Here is a 22,430-nt window from a genome sequence, read left to right on the forward strand (position 1 = left end):
ATTCTGGCTGCCTTTCTACTTGGTCTGTCCAGTGCTTCCCCCACCCTTGTTCATTCTCTTTCCCTCCCCCAGACTGGGAGCATGCTGTGGGAAGCAAGCTTTTGGGGTGGGTCTCTGCAGTAGCTCTAGTGGCAATTCCTCTGTCCTCTGGCCATGGCTCTGGGGGGAAGGTCACTTTGGGATGATACCTCTCATTCCCTGCAATGTCTCTGGGTGACTGAGTTTGGCTTGGAGAATTCCTCTCCCACCTGCCCTCCCCTTATTTCTCACTCTGTGTGTCCCTCCATGCCAGGAAGCCAGATGAGGAGCCCATGCAGAAGGACCTGGCATTTGACATGGACAGGGGCATCAGTGGGGAAGGGCCTGGCGAGTGAGTGAAGCACCAGCACTGTGTGGGGGTAGGGGGCACCCTAGGCAGCTCCAGGAGCACCAGGTAATGGGAGCAAGACCAGAGGGGAGAAGTGGGCCTTCGGGAGATGGTGGTTTCATGAAGCCACTGAAAATACTGAGGAAGTTTCCCATATGCCAGGCTCAAGGCTTGGTTCAACTTTGGTTCTGCCACCAAGGAGTTCCTCACTGAAAATCAATTTGCTTCATGATACATGTATTTCTGTCTTGATAAAGCAAGTGGAATCGGGTGGATTTGGTTCATTTAGGGATCTTTTGCCAATTTTTTTTTTCTGACTCCAGGGCCTTTGCTCTTAATCTCTGTGCTGTGGTACCCATGAAGGTGTTTGCAAAATCAGTCCTAAGCAAATGAAATTGAATATTTATCGATCTTCTGTTAATTCTGCAGAGCAGAGGTGCTGGGGGACTTGGCTCTGAGTCAAGCAGAGCGGGGTTCAAATCCCGACTTTGCCTTTGTAAGTGGCTTCACCCCTGAGCCTCAGCTTTCTTTGCTATAAAGAGAAGGTTGTACGTGTGTTAGTCAGGTTAGGTTGAGTAATGCTGCAATGACAAAGTATTCCAAACTCTCAGTGGGCTGGCAACAGTGAGGATTTAATTGTCATTCACGCTCCATTTTTGGGTTGTCTGTGGCTCTGCTCCACGTGGTCTCCACTTCGGGATAAGCAAACACCTCCTAGCTGAGATGTTGCTGGTCTCATGGTAGAGGGAAAAGAGACATGGCAAACCAGGTTCTGGACCTTAAAGCCTCCACTTGGAAGTGACACGTGTCACTTTTGCCCACATTTCATTGGCAAAAACTAGTCATATGATAATTCCTTAGCTCTTAATTCTCCCACTGGGAGGGAACCAAAATATTTGGTCCACAGTAATACAATATACCACAATGCCTGATGGAACAGTTGGGAGGATTCATGGAGATAATGTGTATTAAATGTGCATATTGTAGTGCCTGGCACAAAGTAAGTGCTCAGTTAATGGGGACTAGCATTACTACTGCTATTATTGATACACTTGTTTTGTTGAATGGGGTGTGTGTGTGTGTGTGTGTGTGTGTAGGTATAAGGGTCTAAATCTATGGTAATAGAGGAACAGAGGAAGAGGCCCCATCTTTGCGCCCTCCATCTCTACTTTAATCATCTGAATGGGAACAGGGAGGAACCTCAGCCCCAATATTCCAGAAGAAAAAGTGTTTCTGGTGACTGTTAGAAACATCATCAGACTGCCAGAAGTCTATAAAACCTACCACCTGCTGTGAAACAAGTCAAATTTAAATGTATGACGTATATACAAATTTTTGTGAGACAGTGCACAAAGAATACAAAATATTTGTCAAGGTAGAAGAGAATACTAAGAAAAAAATTTGGACCACTGAAAAAAATTAGACAGAGGCTCCCAATGTCAGGATCCATAGTGGTATCCTTGTCTGGTGAGTTCCCAACATTTGTACCATATGATGAGGACAATAGCTGAGGTTACAGAACACTCACAGTGGGCGGCCAGTGCGCTAAATTGTTTTGAAAATCAGTTCATTTAATTCTCTCAACAACCCTATGCCATAGGGTCCATTATTATCCCCATTTTACAGATGACATAACTGAGGCATTAAGTCACCCACCTCAGATCATGTGATTGGTCAGTCGTGGAGCTGGGATTTGAACCCAGATCTTCTTGTTCCTGAATCTGTGCTTTTAGTCACTGTAGAAAGCCACCTCCCTGGAGAGCTTTGTAAAAGGACAGATTCCTGGATGCTTCTCCTCCAGGGAAGCATCCAGGAATCTGTGTGTCTCCTGCCTGGAGGTGATTCAAGATGGCAGACTTTGGGGAGCATTCTGACCCACTACATATTTTTGTTACCAGGTCTATTTTCTCTTATTATTGGGGAGCTGGTTCTCCTCTCTGCATCTCACTTTCTTTAGCTTTTACTGTTCTTTCTGCTTATTTCCTTTAGAACAGCCTGAAAAAAACAAAAAAAGAACAGCCCTATTGAGATATAGTTCACATACCATTCAGTTCACCCATGTAAGGTGTACAATTTTCAGTCGTTTTCAGCATATTCACAGAGTTGTAAAATCATCACAAAATTTGAAAACATTTTCATCACTGCAGCAAGAAATCTTGTACCCATTAACAGTCTCACTCCCCACTCCTCCCTTCTCCCAGTCCCAGGCAACCACTAATTTACTTCCTGTCCCTACGGATTTCCCTGTTCTGGACATTCCATATAAATGGAGTCATACACCAGGTGGTCTTTTATGACTGGCCTCGTTAACTTTAACATCATGTTTTCAAGATTGATCCACTTTGTAGCATGTGTCAGTGCTTCATTCCTTTTTATTGTTTTTTGATTTTTTTTACGCGGTACGCGGGCCTCTCACTGTTGTGGCCTCTCCCGTTGCGGAGCACAGGCTCCGGATGCGCAGGCCCAGCGGCCATGGCTCACGGGCCCAGCCGCTCCGCGGCATGTGGGATCTTCCCAGACCGGGGCACGAACCCGTGTCCCCTGCATCGGCAGGCGGGCTCTCAACCACTGCGCCACCAGGGAAGCCCCTTTATTGTTGAATAATATTCCATTGTTTGAATCTACCACATTTTATTTATCTATTCATCAGCTGATGGACATTTGGGTTGTTTCCACTTTGGGGTTTTCTTTCCACTTGGTTTATAAAGAGAGGATGCCTTTCCAAGCCAGTTTATTTTTCCTTTTAGCTTTCTGAATTTATTATTATTTGTATTATTCATTTTTCTGTTTCTGATTTGAGGTCAGAATTAAGAGTTAGGATGAAACTGGGACAGAGGATCAAAACTCAGGTGAGAAGGGTCAGAGATATGAGTGGACCTAGAAGCTTAGAATTCAGATATGGCTGTACAGTCAGAGATCAGATATAGGGAAGGAAGAGTTATCTGAGAAAACTGTGCTGGATAATCTGATATCAGAATTTATGGGTTAGAAGTTAATATTCAGGGATGGGGTTGTCAAACCGGGTGAACCAAGGCCATGAAAGTGAGGGGGTGAGAGGTCATATTTGAGGGCCAGAGGTCAGATAGATGGTCCAAGGTCAGACAGAGAGTCAGAGGTTGTGAAGGTGAAAGAAGAGGGACTTGGAGACAAAAGCCAGACAAGAGTCAGAGGCCAGCCCAGAGGCCAGAGGTCAGAAAGGTGGAAAAAGTCAGAGGTGCAGGCTCAGCAGTCTTGATGGTAGATTTCAGAGGTCAGAAATTAGATACAGGGGTCAAAAGTCAAGGTGATGGCGGACATCAGACTTAGTTTCAGGTCAGGCAGGGTCAGAAGTCGTGAAGGTGGGGAATGTCTGGAAAGGAGGATGAGGAGGATATGAAAGTTTAGAGGTCCTGATAATGGTGACAGTCAGGTGCAGAAGTCAGATTGAGCCCTTCTCCCTTCTCTCCCCCAGGCCCACAGACCCTAATGAGAAGATGCCCTTGAGGGTGTTGAGGCCGCCCAGCCGCAGGAGCTGCTGTGGGGGGTGCCGCCTGCGCCGCTGGCCCCAGTTCTGGGGAGCGCCGGTGACTTCCTTCATGGGCAACGTGGTCAGCTACCTCCTCTTCCTGCTGCTTTTCACCCACGTGCTGCTCATTGACTTCCAGCCCGAGAAACCCAGCGCTCTGGAGCTACTGCTCTACTTCTGGGCCTTCACCCTGCTCTGTGAGGAGTTACGCCAGGGGCTGGGTGACAGCTTGGGCAGCCTGGCCATGGGGGCCCCCAGGACAGACTCCCACCAGGCCCCACTGCGCCGCCGCCTGCACCTCTACCTCTCAGACGCCTGGAACCAGTGCGACATGGTGGCCCTGACCTGCTTCCTCATGGGCGTGGGCTGCCGGTGAGTGCCCTGTGACCCTACACTCCCGGCCCATGGCGGCCTCTGACCCTTCCTTCCTGGGGGTGGGGGCGTGGGAGTGGGGATGGGGGTGAGGGGTGGGGTTGGGGGTCTCAACTGTTGGCTTCCCTGCGGCAGGCAGAGGCTAAATCCAACTCCACTTACTCTTTTCTTTTTTTCATTGAAGTATAGTTGATGTACAATATTATATAAGTTGCAGGTATACATATAGTGATTCACAATTTTAAAATAACTCTGCTTATTCTTTTTTTAAAATAATTAATTAATTTGGCTGCATTGGGTCTTCGTTGCAGTGTGCGGGCTTCTCATTGCGGCGGCCTCTCTTGTTGCGGAGCATGGGCTCTAGGCGCGCAGACTTCAGTAGTTGTGGCTCGCGGACTCTGGAGCTCAGGCTCAGTAGTCGAGGTGCACTGGCTTACTTGCTCTGCGGCATGTGGGATCTTCCAGGACCAGGGCTTGAATCCATGTCCCCTGCATTGGCAGGCGGATTCTTAACCACTCCGCCACCAGGGAAACCCCTGCTTATTCGTAAAAAAAAAAAAAAAAAAATCCCATCTTGATTGAAAGTACTGCCTAAAGATGTTCTGTAAGCCGTTTGCTCACATGTGGATATTGGGCTTTAGGGCTGATAGGATAAAATGAGAACCCCACTGATCTTCATTCTAGATCTGGACTTTACAGGATGTTTCTCTAGTCCTCAACATGGTCCTGTAGCTGCACCCCTGCCCTGGACCCCAGAAATCAGGCCACACACCGACTACCACCCTCACCTCCTCCCTCCTCTTCCTCTATAGCCCTGGGTCCCAGGCCCTGTCCTCCTGGCACTTGACTTTCTGTCTCATCCCCCTGTTTACTTCCATGCCTGCCTCTCCCACTTGGACCCTTGCCCCAGCCTCTCTTCCCTCCAGTCCATCCCCCACAGGGCCCGCAAGGGTGTTTCTACACCCAGAGCTGGCCTGTCTCGCCCTGCTTCTTGGGGCTCGCCAGCGCCCGTGGACAGCCCCTGCCCTTCTCTGCCAGGGCTGCCTCCCTGATTTCTTTCTCTTTTCTTCATTTACACTCTGGCTTGTCTGAGAGCCACTTGCAGTTCCTTCTTCACAAGGCCAGTGGCTTTGACCGTGATCCTTGGTATTTTGAATCTGCGTAATTATAAAATTGCAGTTAGAATTTTACCAGTACTGACGGATTCTTACCAAGGAACTATTTTCTAGTTACTTTAAACTGCCTTGATTGATTTTACATTGCAGGACAGTGAAAGTACCTTCAATTATTTTCTTTTTCAGTTTCTGAAATTATTTCAACTTGATTAATTATTGTTTGGGTTAAGTTTTACAACAAATATTTGGTTCAACATTTGTGTTTTTGTCCTATCAAATTTTGCCAAAATCTAGGGTCTGTGTTTGTGAATTTTACTTTGTGGCTTTTATTTCTTGCGTGTCTGGTTTTCCTGGGTCAAATTTCATAATTTTAAATTTCATCAGGGAGGCCTCAATGCTTTGTCAACTTTTTACTCCATAAAAATCTTGACTGTTTCTGCTTATTTCTTAGCTAATTTACAAAAAACTTAACTGTGAGGAATTACCCTCAAATATTTTCTGTTGCGCAGACTGGGCTATATAATGTTAGTTCATTTCTTCCATAGTTTCTAGATTGTGTTGTGTGGTGCCAGAGAGAGGGCAAAGGGCAAATCAAAATGTCCTTGGGAATAAATTGTGTTGTCTTTGGGTCTTGGCACATGCTGTTCCCCCTTCCTGAAACACTTTTCCCTCCTCTCCTTGGCCAAGCCAACTCCTACACTTCCTCTCAGCCTCAGCTTTGCTGTCTCTGCCTCTGGAGGTCTTCCTTTCTCCTACCCAGACTCTGGGTCTCTTGTGTTCCTCTAACATCCTGAGAGTCCCCCCAGTAGTGCTTTGACCATGACTTTTGCTGTCGCTCTCCTCACACAAGATTATAAACGCCTCAAGCCACATCTATCTTGTCTCCCAGCAACTTAAAACATCTTTGAATATAGTCTATGCCCAAAGAAATGCAGAAGTGCGTCCTTATTGAACAAGATTATATTCAAATGAAGAAGAGGATAGAACAGAAACGGATTATCTTCCTCAGCCATTTCAAGCTTCCTCCTTTTCTCAGCAGTTACCTCCATCAACAGTTTGGTGCACATCCTGCCTGTTCTTTTTCTATGCATTTACCTACTTCTTTTATACACAGATATTATACACAGATGATACTATATTTTATTATTCTTTTGCAACCTCTTCTTTTCCTCTGTAATATGTCCTGACATTCTTTCCATGTCAGTATTTGCAAATATTCCTTATTCTTTAAAAATGTTGCATCAGATTCCTGAAGAAGGGTTTTAGTCTTCGCTGGCTAAAGCAGACAAGACAGACTTCTTCTTGCCAGATTTAATAAATGAATGAATTCCTTTCATGAGGCAGTGGGACAAAAATTCTGAACTTCAAGAGATAGAATTAGGCCCAAAATTTCTCTACAAAGCTTCTTTCATTTTCTACTTGAGATAACGTGAAGTTATAATCAGATATTAGCTGCTCTGGGTCCAGTACTCTGATGGTGAGTTGTTTTTTTTGTTTTTTGTTTTTAAATAAAGTCCTACCTGTTAGGACACCACTGCTTTTGAACAGAGCAGACAAAGAACTTTGTGGTCACAACCTAGTGACTGTTTACAGGGGATGAAGTGTCCTGACATCCCCTCTTATAATCTGGATGGTTGACAGCAATGACCCCCTACTCTTTTCTCAGTTGACACACTGAGAGGTATGCTTCCTCTATGCCTTGTTAAAAATGGCACAAGTAATTCGACATGAATAATTTATTAAAACAGCAAGACAAGAAAGTTTTGTACAACACTGTGCTTCTATTTATTCCTTGTATTTTGTATAAAGTATCTTCTGAGAGGAAAGGGCTAGGACCATGCGCTACCACCCTTTAGGAATACCAGTGATGTTTTAGACATTTTTGTCAAGCTCATCGTTTTTTAGGTGGGGGAAGAATTATTGGACAGGAAAAAAAATTCCAAAAAATCTCATTTTACACAGGAGAAATTTCCTGTGTTCTCCAGAATTGAATGGATGAATCGTTTTATTTTGCCAATCCCTTCCGGATGGACATTTCAGTTGTTTCTAATTTTTTATTATTCCAAAGTAATAATACATCTGAGATGTACACTTTGTGGGTCAAAGGGTATGTGTATTCTTGATGTGGAAGGCTTTCCTTGTAAAATAGATTCTTCCGGTTACACATCCACCATCTGGGTAAGACACTGCCCCCTTGAGGACATGCTTGATGATACCTGATATTTTCAATCTTTAAAATTTTGTAGCTCTCAATTTAACCTTTACATGTTTTGACAATCTGATGGGAAAAATGACCTCTCCTTGTTTTAATTTATGCATCCCTGACTCCTAGTTGGGTAAGTTGGGCATCTTTCATATCTAAATGGCACATGTACTCTGTCAACTATCTTTTCATACCCTTCGCCCCAGTTTTTAATTTATTGTGTTCACCGATCTCTTGCATGTATATATTTTTTGGTAGGTGTTCTCCTTATACTCTGGATCCCAATCCTTGGTGGTTTTGTTCTAAGTATCTTCTTACAGTCTGCAGCTTGTCTTTTCACTTTTGTATGTTCTTTAAACATTCTTTTATTCTTTAACTTTTCATTTTGAAAAACGCCTAGACATAAAAAAATTTTGCAAAAACAGCACAGAGAATTCCCATACACCATCCATCCAGATCCCCCAAATGTTAACATCTTATATTATCAGAACCAGGAAATTTTATTTAAATTTCATCAGTTGTCCACTGATGTTCTTTTTCTGGATCAGGAGCCAATCCAGGATTCCATGTTGCCTTTAGTTGTCATGTCTCCTTAATTGTCTCTAATCTGGGACAGTTTTTCAGTCCATCTTTGGCTTTTATGATCTTAACACTTTTGAAGAGTCCAGACCAGTTATTTTGTAGAATTTGCCTCTGTTTAAGTTTGTCTGGTATTCCCTCCTGATCAAATTTACGCTATGTATTTTTGGCAGAAAATTTTGTCTTTCTCTGTCCATCATATTTATGTTATCTTTTAATACACATGAGTTTTATATTTTAAAGTAAATATTCAGTCTTTTCCTTTATTATGATTTTGTGCCTTGTATATAAGACTCTTTTTCTTATATAACATTTATCTTATGTCAAGCTTATGAAGAAATTCTATATTTTCTTACTAAGATTTTGATGTTTTGCCTTTTACTCTAGGTTTTTAATCCCTTCAGAGTTAAAGTACATGATGCAAAATAGAGATATAATTTTTATTTTCCCCATAGGGATTGCTGATGTTATTCACCATTTGACTTTCCTCTGTGAATTGTGTGTTGTTATCCTTTATCCGATTTCCTGTTAGGTCGTTTGTCTTCTGCTTATTGGTTTGCTGGAACTCTATATTTTGCCTTGTATAGGTTGGACAAATATCCCTGCAGTTTTCACAACTTGTTTGTTACAGGGACCTCCCAGCTTTTTGCTAAGGCCGTTGTTCATGCAGCCATTATTTAATGGGTACCAGCGCCCTGCGTAGCCCAGCTTGGCACTGTCACGGGTGCCAAATTTTAAATCTGAGTAAACCCCGGGTGAATCGGGGTAGGGGGGTGGTCCCAGGTCTGGCCCTGGGGAGGCCACATCCTCACCTTCAGCCTGGTGTTGGGAAGACTCGGGGTTTTGCTTTACACCATGTAACCCTTGAGTGACCCCTGCCGCGTCTGCCATACCCCAGGCTGACCGCAGGACTGTATGACCTGGGCCGTACTGTCCTCTGCCTCGACTTCATGATCTTCACGCTGAGGCTGCTGCACATCTTCACAGTCAACAAACATCTGGGGCCCAAGATCGTCATCGTGAACAAGATGGTGAGGGGTGGGGTAGGACTGGTGTGGGCGGGGCCAGAGGAGGAAAGGGGCGGAGCCAGGGAAGGTGTCCTGGAGTCTGGAACACAATGTCAGGGAAGGAGGCGGGGCTTTGGATGCAGGGGCGGGGCCAGAGTAGGGAAGGGCAGGGCCCAGATTGGTCTCATCTTCCTCTTCTGCAGATGAAGGACGTGTTCTTCTTCCTCTTCTTCCTTGGCGTGTGGCTGGTTGCCTATGGGGTGGCCACGGAGGGGCTCCTTAGGCCCCAGGACCGTAACCTCTCGAATATCCTGCGCCGGGTCTTCTACCGGCCCTACCTGCAGATCTTTGGGCAGATCCCCCAGGAGGACATAGACGGTAAGGAGGGCATAGACGGTAAGGAGGGATGAGAGGGCCTGACACCCTCCCTCTGAGTCCCCTCTCTCTCTCCTCTATCTCTGGGTCTCTGACCCCTCCTCCTTCTCTTTGCGTCTCTGTTCTCCCCTCTTTCTGGGATTCTGTCTCTCTCTCTGCTCTCCCATGCCCGTCTGGATTTCTGTCTTCCTTAGGTCTCTGTCTCTCTGGCTCCATCTCTATCTCCCTTCACAGCGAGCCTCATGAAGCCCGACAACTGTTCATCGGAGAAGGGCGTATGGGCGCGCCCCTCAGGAACCCAGGCAGGCTCCTGCGTCTCGATTTATGCCAACTGGCTGGTGGTGGTCCTCCTCATCATCTTCCTGCTCGTGGCCAACATCCTGCTGGTCAATTTGCTCATCGCAATGTTCAGGTGAGTCCCCACTGCTCTCTGATGATCTGACCTCATCTGGGTGACCTCACCCAGCATGACCCTTGACCCCAGCGTGATTCTTGATCCCAGCTTGACCCTTGACCCCAGTCTAAGCAATTCTAGTTTTAGTCTCTGAACTCTGATTTAAATCTAATGCTGGCTTGTCCCCAAACCCAGTCAGAGTCTGCTCCTGACCTGGCCTTTGGAATCTGATCTGCTCTCTGAGCCCAGGCTGAAGATTTAAAAATTTTTTTATTGTGGCAAAATATATATAACAAAATTTGCCATCGTCACCATTTTTAAGTGTACAATGCAGTGACATTAATTACATTTATAATGTTGTACAACCATCACCACTATCTATTTCCAAAACATTTTCATCACGCCAAACAGAAAGTGTGTATGCATTAAGCAAGGGTTAACTTCTCATTTTCCCCTCCCCTGCCCAGTTCCTGGTAACCTTTAATTTACTCTCTGTGTCTATGAATCTGCCTCTTGGAGGTGATTCATGTAAGTGACATCATACAATATTTGTCCTTTTGTGTCCGGCATAATGTTTTCATTGTGCAATCATGTTGTAGCACGTGCCACCACTCCATCCCTTTTTATGGCTGAATAATACTGATGTATTGATATAAGACATTTTGTTGATCCATTCATCTGATGATGGAAACTTAGGTTGGTTCCATCTTTTGGCTATTGTGGATAACGCTGCAATGAACACTGCTGTTCACAATTGCTGTTTGAGTCTCCGTTTTTTATTTCTTTTGGGTATATTTCTAGAATAGAATGCTGGGTCATATGGTAATTCTATGTTTAGCCTTTCCGCATCCTTACTAACAGTTGTTATTTTCCTTATTAAGAGGTTCTAGCCATCCTAGTGGGCATGAACTGGTTATTTCATTGTGGTTTTGATTTGTATTTTCCTAATGACTGGTGACATTGAGCATCTTTCCATGGGCTTATTGCCCATTTGCACATCTTTAAAGAAATGTCTGTTCAAATCCTTTACCCATTTTTTAAAATAAATTTATTATTTTTGGCTGTGTTGGGTCTTCGTTGCTGTGCAGAGGCTTTCTCTAGTTGCAGTGAGCGGGGGCTACTCTTCGTTGCGGTGCGCGGGCTCCTCATTGCAGTGGCTTCTCTTGTTGCGGAGCACGGGCTTTAGGCGTGCGGGCTTCAGTAGTTGCAACACGCGGGCTCAGTAGTTGTGGCTCGCGGGCTCTAGAGCACAGGCTCAGTAGTTATGGCGCACAGGCTTAGTTGCTCCGCGGCATGTGTGATCTTCCTGGACCAGGGCTCGAACCCGTGTCCCCTGCATTGGCAGGCGGATTCTTAACCACTGCACCACCAGGGAAGCCCCCTTTGCCCGTTTTTTAAATTGAGTTGTTTGTATTTTAGTGTTTGAGTTGTAGCAGTTCTTTATTCTGGATATTAAACTCCTATCACATATATAATTTGCAAATATTTTCTCCCATTCTGTTGGTTGTCTTTTCCTTTTCTTGATAATATCCTTTGATTCTTAAGTTTATTTATTTATTTGTCTGTGCCACACAGCTTGCGGGATCTTAGCTCCCTGACCAGGGATCGAACCGTCATCCCCTGCATTGCAAGGTGGATTCTTAACCACTGGACCACCAGGGAAGTCCCTGGGATTTTCTGTTTCTATATGTAGGCTATATCATCTGTCAATGGAGACAGTTTTACTTCTTCCTTTCCAATTTGGATGCCTTTTAGTTCTTTATCTTGCTTGCTGTGGCTAGACCTTCCAGTATAATGAACAGAAGTGGTGAAATTGGGCATTTTAAAAAAATATTTATTTTCTTTATTTTTTGGGCTGCGTCGGGTCTTAGTTGCGGTATGCGGGCTCTTTGTTGTGGCGCGCGGGTTTTTCTCTCTCTAGTTGTGGTGCGCAGGTTCCAGAGCATGTGGGCTCTGTAGTTTGCGGCACTAGGGATCTCTCGATGAGGTGCAGGAGCTCAGTAGTTGTGGTGTGCGGGCTTAGTTGCTCTGCGGCATGTGGGATCTTAGTTCCCCAACCAGGGATCGAACCCACGTCCCCTGCATTGGAAGGCAGATTCTTTACCACTGGGCAACCAGGGAAGTCCCAAAAGTGGGCATCCTTGTCTTGTTCTTGATCTTTGGGGAAAGTTTTCAGTCTTTTTTCATTGAGTATGATGTTAGCTGTGGGTTTTTCATAAGTACCTTTTATCATGTTGAAGAAGTTTCCTTCTATTTCTACTTTTCTGAGTTTTCGTTTTGTTTTTGTTTGAACCATGAAAGGGTGTTGGATTTTGTCAAATGCCTTTTCTGTGTCTCCATGTCAATTGAGATGATCACGTGGTTTTTCCTTTGTTCTATTAAGGTGGTATATTACATTGATTTTTGTATGTTGAACCACTCTTGCATTCCTTGCATATATCCCACTTATAATCTTTTCAATATGCTGTTGAATTAGGTTTCTAGTATTTTGTTGAGGATTTTTGCATGTATATTCATAAAGGATATTGGTCTGTAGTTTTCTCGTGATATCTTTATCTGACTTTGATATCATCATGGTAATGCTGGCCTCATAGAATGAATTGGGAAGTGTTCTCTCCTCTTCAATTTTTTGGAAGAATTTGAGAAGGATTGGTGTTAAATCTTTTTTAAATGTTTGGTAGAATTCACCAGTCAAACCATCTGGTCCTGGGCTTTTTTGTTGGGACATTTTAAATTAGTGATTCAATCTCTTTACTTGTTATAGGTCTTTTGAGATTGTCCTGTTTCTTCTTGAATCAGTTTAGGTAATTTGTGTGTTTCTAGTAATTTGTCCATTTCATCTAGGTTATCTAATTTGTTGGTGTACAATTATTAATAGCATTCTCTTATAATCCTTTTTATTTCTATATGGTTGATAGTAATGTCCCCATTTTCATTTCCTATTATTATTTGTGTCCAGGCTTTTTTTTTTTTTTTTTTGCGGTATGCGGGCCTCTCACTGTTGTGGCCTCTCCTGTTGCGGAGCACAGGCTCCGGACGTGCAGGCTCAGCGGCCATGGCTCACGGGCCCAGCCGCTCCGCAGCATGTGGGATCTTCCCGGGCCGGGGCACGAACCCGTGTCCCCTGCATCGGCAGGCGGATTCTCAACCACTGCGCCACCAGGGAAGCCCCAGGCTGACTTTTGAACCTGACTCCAATCTCTACTTAATTCATGATAGCTTTCCCAACTTGACCTATGACATCTGACCCTGGACACTCCTAACCCAGCTATTAATTGCGTCCTGTAATAACCTCCAACTTTATTGATCTTGACATCTGCCTGCTGCCTTGGGCTTGAAACAGATATTGCGTGACAGCTAATCTTCATCCTCTCTTCCTGATGGGGCGTTGACCTCCAGTGACCCTTGATCTCTGGTCCCCACAGCTATACCTTCGGCAAAGTACAGGCCAACAGCGACCTCTACTGGAAGGCGCAGCGCTACAGCCTCATCCGGGAATTTCACTCTCGGCCCGCACTGGCCCCGCCTCTCATCGTCATCTCGCACGTGTGCTTACTCATCCGTCGATTGCGCAGGCTCCGGGCCAGCTTGCCACCTTCCGCAGCCGTCGAGCATTTTCGTGAGACCCCCGGCTTTGCCCAAAAGAGAGAAACCTAGGGGGCGGAACCTGGAGAGAAAGAAGAGCATGTATAGGCTGGAGGAGGAGGACGCCCAGGAGCACTAGTGGGCAGGGCTTAGTCTGTCAGGGTGCTGGGCGTGGGATATTAGTGGGAAGCCTAGAACGGCGAGGGGGCGTGGTCTGGGAGATCACCAAAGCTCACGGTTTTGGGTGGGGAAGCTGGGTCTAGGAGCAGGCGTGGCCCGAGGACGGGCGAGCCCTTTGACTCTCTCCTGACCCCACTGTCCAGGGGTCCACCTCTCGAAGGAAGCGGAGCGGAAGCTGTTGACGTGGGAGTCAGTGCAAAAGGAGAGTTTCCTGCTGGAGCGAGCTCGGGACAAGCGGGAGAGCGACTCTGAAAGTCTGAAGCGCACGTCGCAGAAGTGAGGGCGGGGCCTGGCTCTGGGCGGGGCTTTTGGCTTAGGGAACAGAGCCCATGATTTAGGTCCTGCAAAGACCCAGGCTAGAGGTGGAGCCTGCAGGGACAGGGTCCTGGAATGCTAGGGAGAAAAGCTGAACCAGAGTGCGGGTCTTCGAAGGTGGGCGGGGCTGGTAGGCTGCGGGCACCGATCTGAAACCCTGGATCCCCAGGGTGGACACAGCATTGCAGCAGCTGAGACAGATCCGCGAGCACGAGCAGCGTCTGAAAGGACTGGAACAGGAGGTGAGAACCCCGGGCCAGGCTGGGGGAGTATGGCTGGGGTGAGGGGCAGTAGGGTTCCAGTCTGGTGCCCTGAGGTCCTCCCTGCTCCCCAGGTCCAGTACTGTAGCCGTGTCCTGGGCTGGGTAGCCGAGGCCCTGAGCCGCTCTGCATTACTTCCCCCAGGGGGGCCGCCGCCCCCAGCCTCACCTGGGTCTAAAGGTCAGTGTGTGTGGTGTACCTGTATCTCTGGCATCTGTCACTACCTACGTCTGTGTCCCTACTTTCCGGGTCTCTCTTCCCCTATGTCGGAGTGTTTTTCTCTTACTGGCTTTCCTTAGTCCCTGGTTCACTCTCAGTCTCCTTTGGGCTTTTTGTACATCTTTCTTTTTGCCAGTCTCTTATTTTTTTCTGTCTTCGTCTCTATGCCCACCACCTCTTCTCTCTTCCCCCAGACTGAGCCCTGCTGGTGGACTTCAAAGAGGAGCTGCCATAGGGAGTTTTGCTCCCAGAGTAAGGCCTAGCAGGTCCTTGACCCCTGCACCTGGCGACCTTGTCCTTGAGGTGAACCTTATGCCCATGGACTACCACCTCAGCTGCTGTCACGATCACTGCAGGGAGTGTCATCCATGCAAACCACAGCAGGCTTGGATCCTCCCAGAACCAGCCCTACTCTGGGAGCATGAGCCGCTGGAGCCCAGACATTCATTGCCTTTCGAGGCTGTACCACAGTCTGCTGGGCCAGAGAAGGCTGCAGGGTCGTTGAGGTAAAGGACCAGAGCCCACTCACAGCTCCCCACACTGGGGAAATAAAGCCATTTGAGAGGAGTAGCATCCGGATGCTTGATTCTTGGGGAACTGGTGGGTGTATAGATCCTTTGGGGATGGGGGCTGAAGCTGGGGATGTGTTTGGGGTCCTTGGTTCGTTTGCTGCTTTATTTCAGGTATCCCCCAGCTGTTTCTTCCTCTCAGCCCCACTATTCCTGTGTGACTCAGGCCCAGCACCTCTTGTCTGCACTATTTTGATGACTCTCACTTCAGTGGGACAAGAACCCCAACCATCTGTGCCCCCCCCATTCTTGCCTACCAATGAAAGAAGAACTCAGAGATAAAAAGGAGAGTATTTCCTGGAGTGGGGGTGGGTGGGTGCTATGTACATCTGCTTTGGCAACAGGGGTACAGATGATGCAAATTTGAGTAGATAACTGCATATGTGTCTTTAAAAAGTCTAATTAGTGGAAAATTGCAGGCCATGCACGCACGGAATTGAGGCAAATATGCATCATTATACATGCCGTTTAACTAAACAACCCATAACAAACTAAACTGGTAATGACAAGGTTGAACTGACAGCAATTATTAGTAAAATAGCAAAAAAGCCACCAACAACCAACACATCCATAAATGCAAACCAAAACATCCTTTTTCCAAATTGGAGGAATTCCAACTGTCTGCCACTTTGGATGCAGAGTAGCTCTGAAATATTGCCAAGTGTTTTGTGGCAACCAGATTTCTCTGGAAGATGCTGAATCAATTCTCACTAACCCAAGTAGTAATAATAACAGTAATGACGACGGGGGCAACAACAACAGCTAACACGAGTGCTATGTGTCTGGCATTGTGTTTAAGTTCTTCACAGGTGCTAAATCAAGGAATTCTCATGACAACCATATATTAGGTAGGTACTAATGTCTCCATTTGCAGATAAGAAAACTGAGGCACAGATAAAAGTTAAGTGACTCACACAAGGTCTCACAGCTAGTGGCCGAGTTTGAATAGGAATCTGGGCCATCTGGATCCAGAGCCTTTGTAAAGCACTAATTTATATTTAGAAATGTTAAATGCTACGAAGCCCTAGGAATTCACTCAGTGGGCATGCTGCTTTATTAAGCTGTTGTCTCTCAGCTCCAAATCTGCCCTTCTGTATACTCAGCTCTGTGACGCTGGGGCTGGGACTCCGCAAGCCCCATTTGTTTTGCCAGCTGGGTTCCTATTAGACTCTGCCTAGAGGGGGCGCTAGAGGGAGAACGGTGACTGGAGGAGGAAGAGGGGATTTGCTGCTTCCTGTTCCTGAGCGTAGCCCCAGAGCATTGCTTTCTCTGGTTGCAGCTTTCCGCTTCCCCCGCCCCAGCACTCCCACAAGTTCTGTTTATGCCCTCAGTCACACCCGCTCCATCCAGGCAGCCCCTTTTTCTAGCCTGAGTTTCAGCTCCCAGGGTCACGTCTCCAAGAGTTTAGGTTCTGATAACTCTGTTCTCTCCCATTTTTCTCTCCAGTCCTGGGGGTGATATTTGCTTCGTGCAGTTTACTATTTCTGTGCTAACTCTGCTTCTTTATATTTATTTACCAGTTTTCTGAGACCCGTTTAATATATCTGAGACCCCTGTATTAATTTATTTCTGTTGGAGAGATACAACCTCCACTTCATTTCCACACATAAATCAGTTTGGAAACCAAAAGACCTGTAATTGAAGAGGAGGCTAGGCGCTCTTGAGGAATTACAAAATACTCCTAAAATTTATATTTAAATCTTTCTTACTTGTATATTTTCCCGCAGTGAACCTACTTCACTTCTCTGTTGCACAGCCCTAGTACAGTGGGAATCCTGGCCCCTTAAAATGACAATTGGTGACCACAAATGTCTCCACTTGTCTTGGTGCTGTGTTTTTGGAAGCCACACAGAGTTTAACTGGGCCATTACAAAGGTGGAAGATACTTCCTTTTAGGAGTGAGGAGGACCTCTTGCAGGTCACCAGCAAGGCCAGTAAGTGACTGGGTGTCCATTAACCAAGAGTGAGCAGCATAGCCATGATCTGCTACTCTAGGGTCCTCCGGAGGGGTTGCTGAGGGCATGCAACAGCTGTGGCATTCACTAGCCTGTGATCCAAAAGAACCCGTAAGATATGTGCTCCAGTCTCAGATGTGGGAAGGGAGTGACTGTCAGTAGAATATGTAAGCCACTAAAATCTTAAACAAATAGGTCATTTGAAAGAGAGGTGTATTTTATACAAAAATGAAAACTCCAGATAAGAGGCTGCAGGTCGTCAGAGAAAAGGAGGCAGCAGGGTGGAGTGAGGACTCAAGAATGCATGTGCTTTGTGAAGGCTGAGGACCTGCTCCATTAAAGGGACAAGTGGGGCTAGAGGAGACAGCTGTAAAGGCTGCTCAAAGCTGCCGCCAAAAACTGGAATGGATTTGGTAGCTCCTGTGAAGCCTACTTAGACAAGCCAAGGGGCTGATACGCAAACCTAGACTGAATTAGAGAAAACTGGGTATCGGATATGTTTTTGTTTCTCTTGGGTAAATACCTAAGATTGGGGTGTCTGGGTTGTATAATAAGCGGGATCTTAGTTCCCCAACCAGAGATTGAACCCGGGCCCCAACAGTGAAAGTGCTGAGTCCTAACCACTGGACTACCAGGGAATTCCACTGTATAACTTTATCTGAGGCTGCTTAACTCTTTTCCTAAGTGGTTGCACATTTTACATTTCCATCAGCAATGTTATGAGAGAATTTCAGTTGCTCTGCATCCTCACTAGCACTTGCTATTATCAGTATTTTTAATTAGCCATTCTAAGAGGTTTGTAGTGGTGTCTCACTGTGGTTTTTTTTAATTTTTAAAAATCTTAAAAGATTTTATTTAGGGCTTCCCTGGTGGTGCAGTGGTTGAGAGTCCGCCTGCCGATGCAGGGGACACGGGTTCGTGTCCCGGTCTGGGAAGATCCCACATGCCGCGGAGCAGCTGGGCCCGTGAGCCATGGCCGCTGAGCCTGCGCGTCCGGAGCCTGTGCTCCACAACGGGAGAGGCCACAACAGTGAGAGGCCCGTGCACCGCAAAAAAAAAAAAAAAAAGGAAGATCCAAAAATGCTATCAGCAGCTTTGACCTAAATGATATTTATAGAAACTCATAACTGCAGAATACATACACTTTACCAGTGCTAAACCATAAAACAAGTATCAATAAATTTACAAGGATTGAAATCAGAGTATGTTCTCTGACTACAACGTTAGTAAATTTAAAATCAGTAACAACATATTTAAGGAAACTCCAAATACTTGGAAATTAAAGAATATATTACTAAATAATCTGTAGGTCAAAGAATAAATCACAAAGAACTACCAAACACTTTAAACTGAAGGATAATAAAACTATAAAATATCAAAATTTGTGGAATGCAACAAAAGCAATGCTTAGAGAGAATTTTATAGCTTTACATGCTGAAATTAGAAAAGAGGTTTAAAATCAATGTCTTACAAGAAGGTTTCAAGAAAAGAAGTAAATCTAAAATGGAAAAAAAGGAAAATATAAAATCAAAAATCAATGAAATAGAAAACAGACACTAGATGAAAGTAAGAAATCCAAAACTGGTTGTTTGAAATGATCAACAATATAATAGGACAGAAAGAGATATGCGCGTCATCAATATCAGGAATGAAAGAGGATTATTACTACATATCCTATAGACATTAAAAGGATAATAAGAAAATAGTATAAGAATTTTATGCCAACAGACTTAACAACTTAGATGAAATGGGGGAATTCCTTAAAAATACAACTTAACAAAATTGATATCAAATGACATGGGAAATCTGTATAGTCCTATGTCTGTTAAATACATTGAATTCCTTATCAAAACCCTTCCCACAAAGAAAATTCCACACCCAGATGGTTTCAAATAGTGAATTATATAGAATACTGAAAAAAAAAAAAAACACCAAGAACAAGTACTTCGAAAACAGAAAAGGAGGAAACACTTTCCAATCCATTTTATAAGGCTACCATTACCCTAATGCCGAAACCTGATAAACATATTAGTAAAAGAGACCATTTAAGACCAATATCTTCATGAACATAGATGAAGACAAAAATCCTCAACATAAGTTAGAAAGCAAATCCTGCAATATATAAGAGTAATAACTAATGATCACATGGAGTTTGTCCCAGAAATGCAAGGTCGATTTAACATATGAAAGTAACAAGGTAGGAGACTTCCCTGGTGGTCCAGTGGTTAAGACTCTGTGCTCCCAGTGCAGGGGGGCACTGGTTCGATCCCTGGTTGGGGAACTAAGATCCTGCATGCCGCAACACGTGGCCAAAAGAAAAAAAAAAAGTAGCAGCAAAGTAATTCAGAAATAAACCATATGGTCCTTTTTTTTTTTTTTTTTGGACCACGATGCACAGTATATGGGATCTTACTTCCCTGACGAGGGGTGGAACCTGCACCCCCTGCATTGGAAGCACAAAGTCTTAACCACTGGACCACCAGGGAAGTCCCAGCATATGGTTTTTTGATTCTTGAAATAGAGTACAAAGACATCCAACTAGGAAAGAAAAGTCCTTTCTGGAATAACTGAATATCCATATGGGGAAAAAAATGAAACTCGAATCCCATTTCACACCATATACAAACATTAATTTGATATGAATCATTGATCTAAATGTAAAATCTAAAACTATAAAGCATTTAAAAGAAAACAAAAAAGAATACCTTTGTGACTTAGTGGTAGGCAAAAATTTCAAACATAGAACATAAAATGCAATCATCTTTAAAAATTGATCATTTAGATTTCACCAAATTAAAAACCTCTGCTCATCAAAAGACTTAAGAAAATCAATAGGCAAGTCAGAGACTAGGAGAAAATGATCCTGAGATACACAGCTGACAAAGACTTGTATTTAGGGAATATAAAGAACTCCTACAGCTTAATTAAAAGATATACAACAGGGGTATGGGAATAATAGGTACAAACTATTATGTATACAATAAAAAAGCTACAAGGACATACTGTACAACACATGGAATATGGCCAATATTCTATAATAACTATAAATGGAGTATAACCTTTAAAATTTGTGAATCACTATGTTGTATACCTGTAACTTATGTAATACATCAACTATATCTCAATTTTAAAAAGATATACAATTAAAAATGGGTAAAGTATTTAAAAAGACACTTCACAAAGACATACAAATGGCCAATATATTAATACATCTGAAAAAAGTCCTCAACATCATTAGTTATCAGAGAAATGCACATTAAAATCACAGTAATAGGGGCTTCCCTGGTGGCACAGTGGTTGAGAATCTGCCTGCTAATGCAGGGCACACGGGTTTGGGCCCTGGTCTGGGAGGATCCCACATGCCGCGGAGCAACTAGGCCCGTGAGCCACAACTACTGAGCCTGCGCATCTGGAGCCTGTGCTCCGCAACTGCGCGATAGTGAGAGGCCAGCGCACCGCGATGAAGAGTGGCCCCCGCTTGCCACAACTAGAGAAAGCCCTCGCACAGAAAAACGAAGACCCAACACAGCAAAAATAAATAAAAATTAAAGCTCACACCAATCTCATGATGTTAGTTTAAAAAAAAAATCACAGTAATATACTATTAAACCCCCCAAATTAAGTATAATTGGTACAAGACTAATGGTGTCCTCCCAGATACTTTGCAGAAATAAACCGAAATCTTTCCTGCAGTAAGACACCTTCATCTTAAGGCCTTAAATTATTCCTACAAATAACTTGTCAAGAACAGGGAGAATCATAGCACATAAGGGGAAAAGGGTACTAGTGAGAACTGACAGAAACAACAGATGGCAGAATAAAATGAGCAAAGACATCAAATAAAGGAATCATTAGACAAAGTCAATAAAATAACTGGTTTCTATTTTTTAAGAAATAAAGGAAAAGTTTGAAAATATCTGAAGGGAACAGGACTCTATAAAAAGTGATTTCACAGATTTAAAAAGAAATGAAGGACACAATAATTGAAATTAGAAGTTTACTGAATGAATTTAACAGTGGATTCAATTCTGCTGAAGACAGTATTTGTGAACCGAAATACTTAGGTCAGAAAAACAACCAAGAACATAGCACAGAGAGATAACAACATGGAAAATACAAAAGGAGGTTAGTAAACACAGAAATCAAAGAAATTTTTGAAAGTCTGACAGATATTTAATTGTTCTTTTCAGAAGGTAAGAACAGAAAATGGTGCAGAAACAATGTCTGAAAAGATTAAGACAATTTTCCAGAACTGGTGAAATAAACCAATCTCAGATTCAAAAAGCCCAACGAAGTCCACTGGAGACAAAAGGAACTCTGTATACAGACATTATTTTATATAAAACACTTATAAGAAGAATACAGACTATTGCAAAGGAGAGACATAAAGGTGACTTCTCAATATCAAAAATGGAAGCCACAAGACAATGGTAGGATGTGATCAACATTGAAAGAAAAAGCGCCTGCTCATCTAGTACCTTAAATCCTAATAAAATATTTTTAAATGAGGGTAAAATAAAAATAGTTTACAACAGACAAAAACATTTTGACAATCAGTCACCAACACATCTTCATTAATGGAAATTCTAAAACATCTTTGAAGCAGAAGGAAAGTAATCCCAGATGGGTGATTTGAGAACCAAGAGAAATAAAGAACAAAAAATACATATGTAGTAAATATGCAAGAAAATCCGAATAAAAAAATAACTATATGAAACAAAATAATAATGTCCTGGAAGGTTAAAAAGTAAAAATAAAAACCATCAAAATAATAAAATATAAGTTGAGAAGAAAGTAAATAGAATTCAAATATTTTAAGTTCTTTGTATCTTCTGGGAGAAGGGGAGACATACTGTAACTTCAATAAATTAAGTGTGCATTTTTTAAGTTCTAAGGTAATCACTAAATAAATACAGAGTGTACAACTTTATAACTGTAAGGAAGAGAACATTATAATGATTTAAAAAAATACTGGTCTGTACCAAAATTGAGAAAATTACGAAGATTAACACCAAATGCTGGCAAAGATGTGGAGCACCTGGAACTTTCATACACTGTTGCCAGGAGTGTAAATAGTACAACCATTCTGAAAATGGTCTAGCAGTTTCTTATGAAAATGGGCTTTTTAAATCTTAGTTTCTTATTAAACTGCTAGACCCTGTAATTCCCCTCCTATGGATTTACCTAAGAAAAATAAAAACATATGCCACAAAAAGACTTTTACAAGAACAGTCATAGCAGTTTTATTCATAATAGCCCAAACTTAATGAAATAGAAAACAAACAATAAAATCATCAACAAAGCCCAAAAGTTCTTTGAAAGAACTAATAAAGTTGACAATCTTCTAATAAGCTTGATCAAGAAAAAGGAGGACTTCCCTGGTGGTTCAGTGGTTAAGAATCCGCCTGCCAATGCAGGGGACATGGGTTT

At 43.7% G+C, this 22,430-nt stretch overlaps 1 protein-coding gene and 1 long non-coding RNA gene across 8 annotated transcripts in view; one reads left to right on the forward strand and one right to left on the reverse strand.

Moving 5' to 3' along the window:
• TRPM4 (transient receptor potential cation channel subfamily M member 4) overlaps nt 1-15,046 on the forward strand; it is a 34,504-nt gene extending 19,458 nt beyond the window's left edge. For 3 of the 7 annotated variants that reach the window (XM_033430493.2, XM_033430494.2, XM_033430496.2), the window contains 10 exons: nt 293-370; nt 3,819-4,244; nt 9,040-9,172; nt 9,352-9,526; nt 9,758-9,935; nt 13,343-13,536; nt 13,826-13,958; nt 14,167-14,239; nt 14,314-14,437; nt 14,671-15,046. In XM_033430493.2, coding sequence (XP_033286384.1) covers nt 293-370; nt 3,819-4,244; nt 9,040-9,172; nt 9,352-9,526; nt 9,758-9,935; nt 13,343-13,536; nt 13,826-13,958; nt 14,167-14,239; nt 14,314-14,437; nt 14,671-14,675 — 1,519 coding nt within the window. In that variant the 3' untranslated portion in view covers nt 14,676-15,046. Of the gene's footprint in view, nt 1-292; nt 371-3,818; nt 4,245-9,039; nt 9,173-9,351; nt 9,527-9,717; nt 9,936-13,342; nt 13,541-13,825; nt 13,959-14,166; nt 14,240-14,313; nt 14,438-14,670 lie in introns of those variants that run through there. The other 4 variants (XM_004271336.4, XR_004483874.2, XR_004483875.2 and 1 more) reach the window with 4 other exon arrangements.
• Nucleotides 10,176-22,430, reverse strand: part of LOC117201778 (uncharacterized) — a 29,015-nt gene continuing 16,760 nt past the window's right edge. The window contains exon 2 of the long non-coding RNA XR_007474087.1: nt 10,176-13,584. This is a non-coding gene — a long non-coding RNA (uncharacterized LOC117201778). The remainder of the gene's footprint in view (nt 13,585-22,430) is intronic.

Source organism: Orcinus orca, chromosome 20 (genome assembly GCF_937001465.1).
Source record: "Orcinus orca chromosome 20, mOrcOrc1.1, whole genome shotgun sequence".
NCBI lineage: Eukaryota > Metazoa > Chordata > Mammalia > Artiodactyla > Delphinidae > Orcinus > Orcinus orca.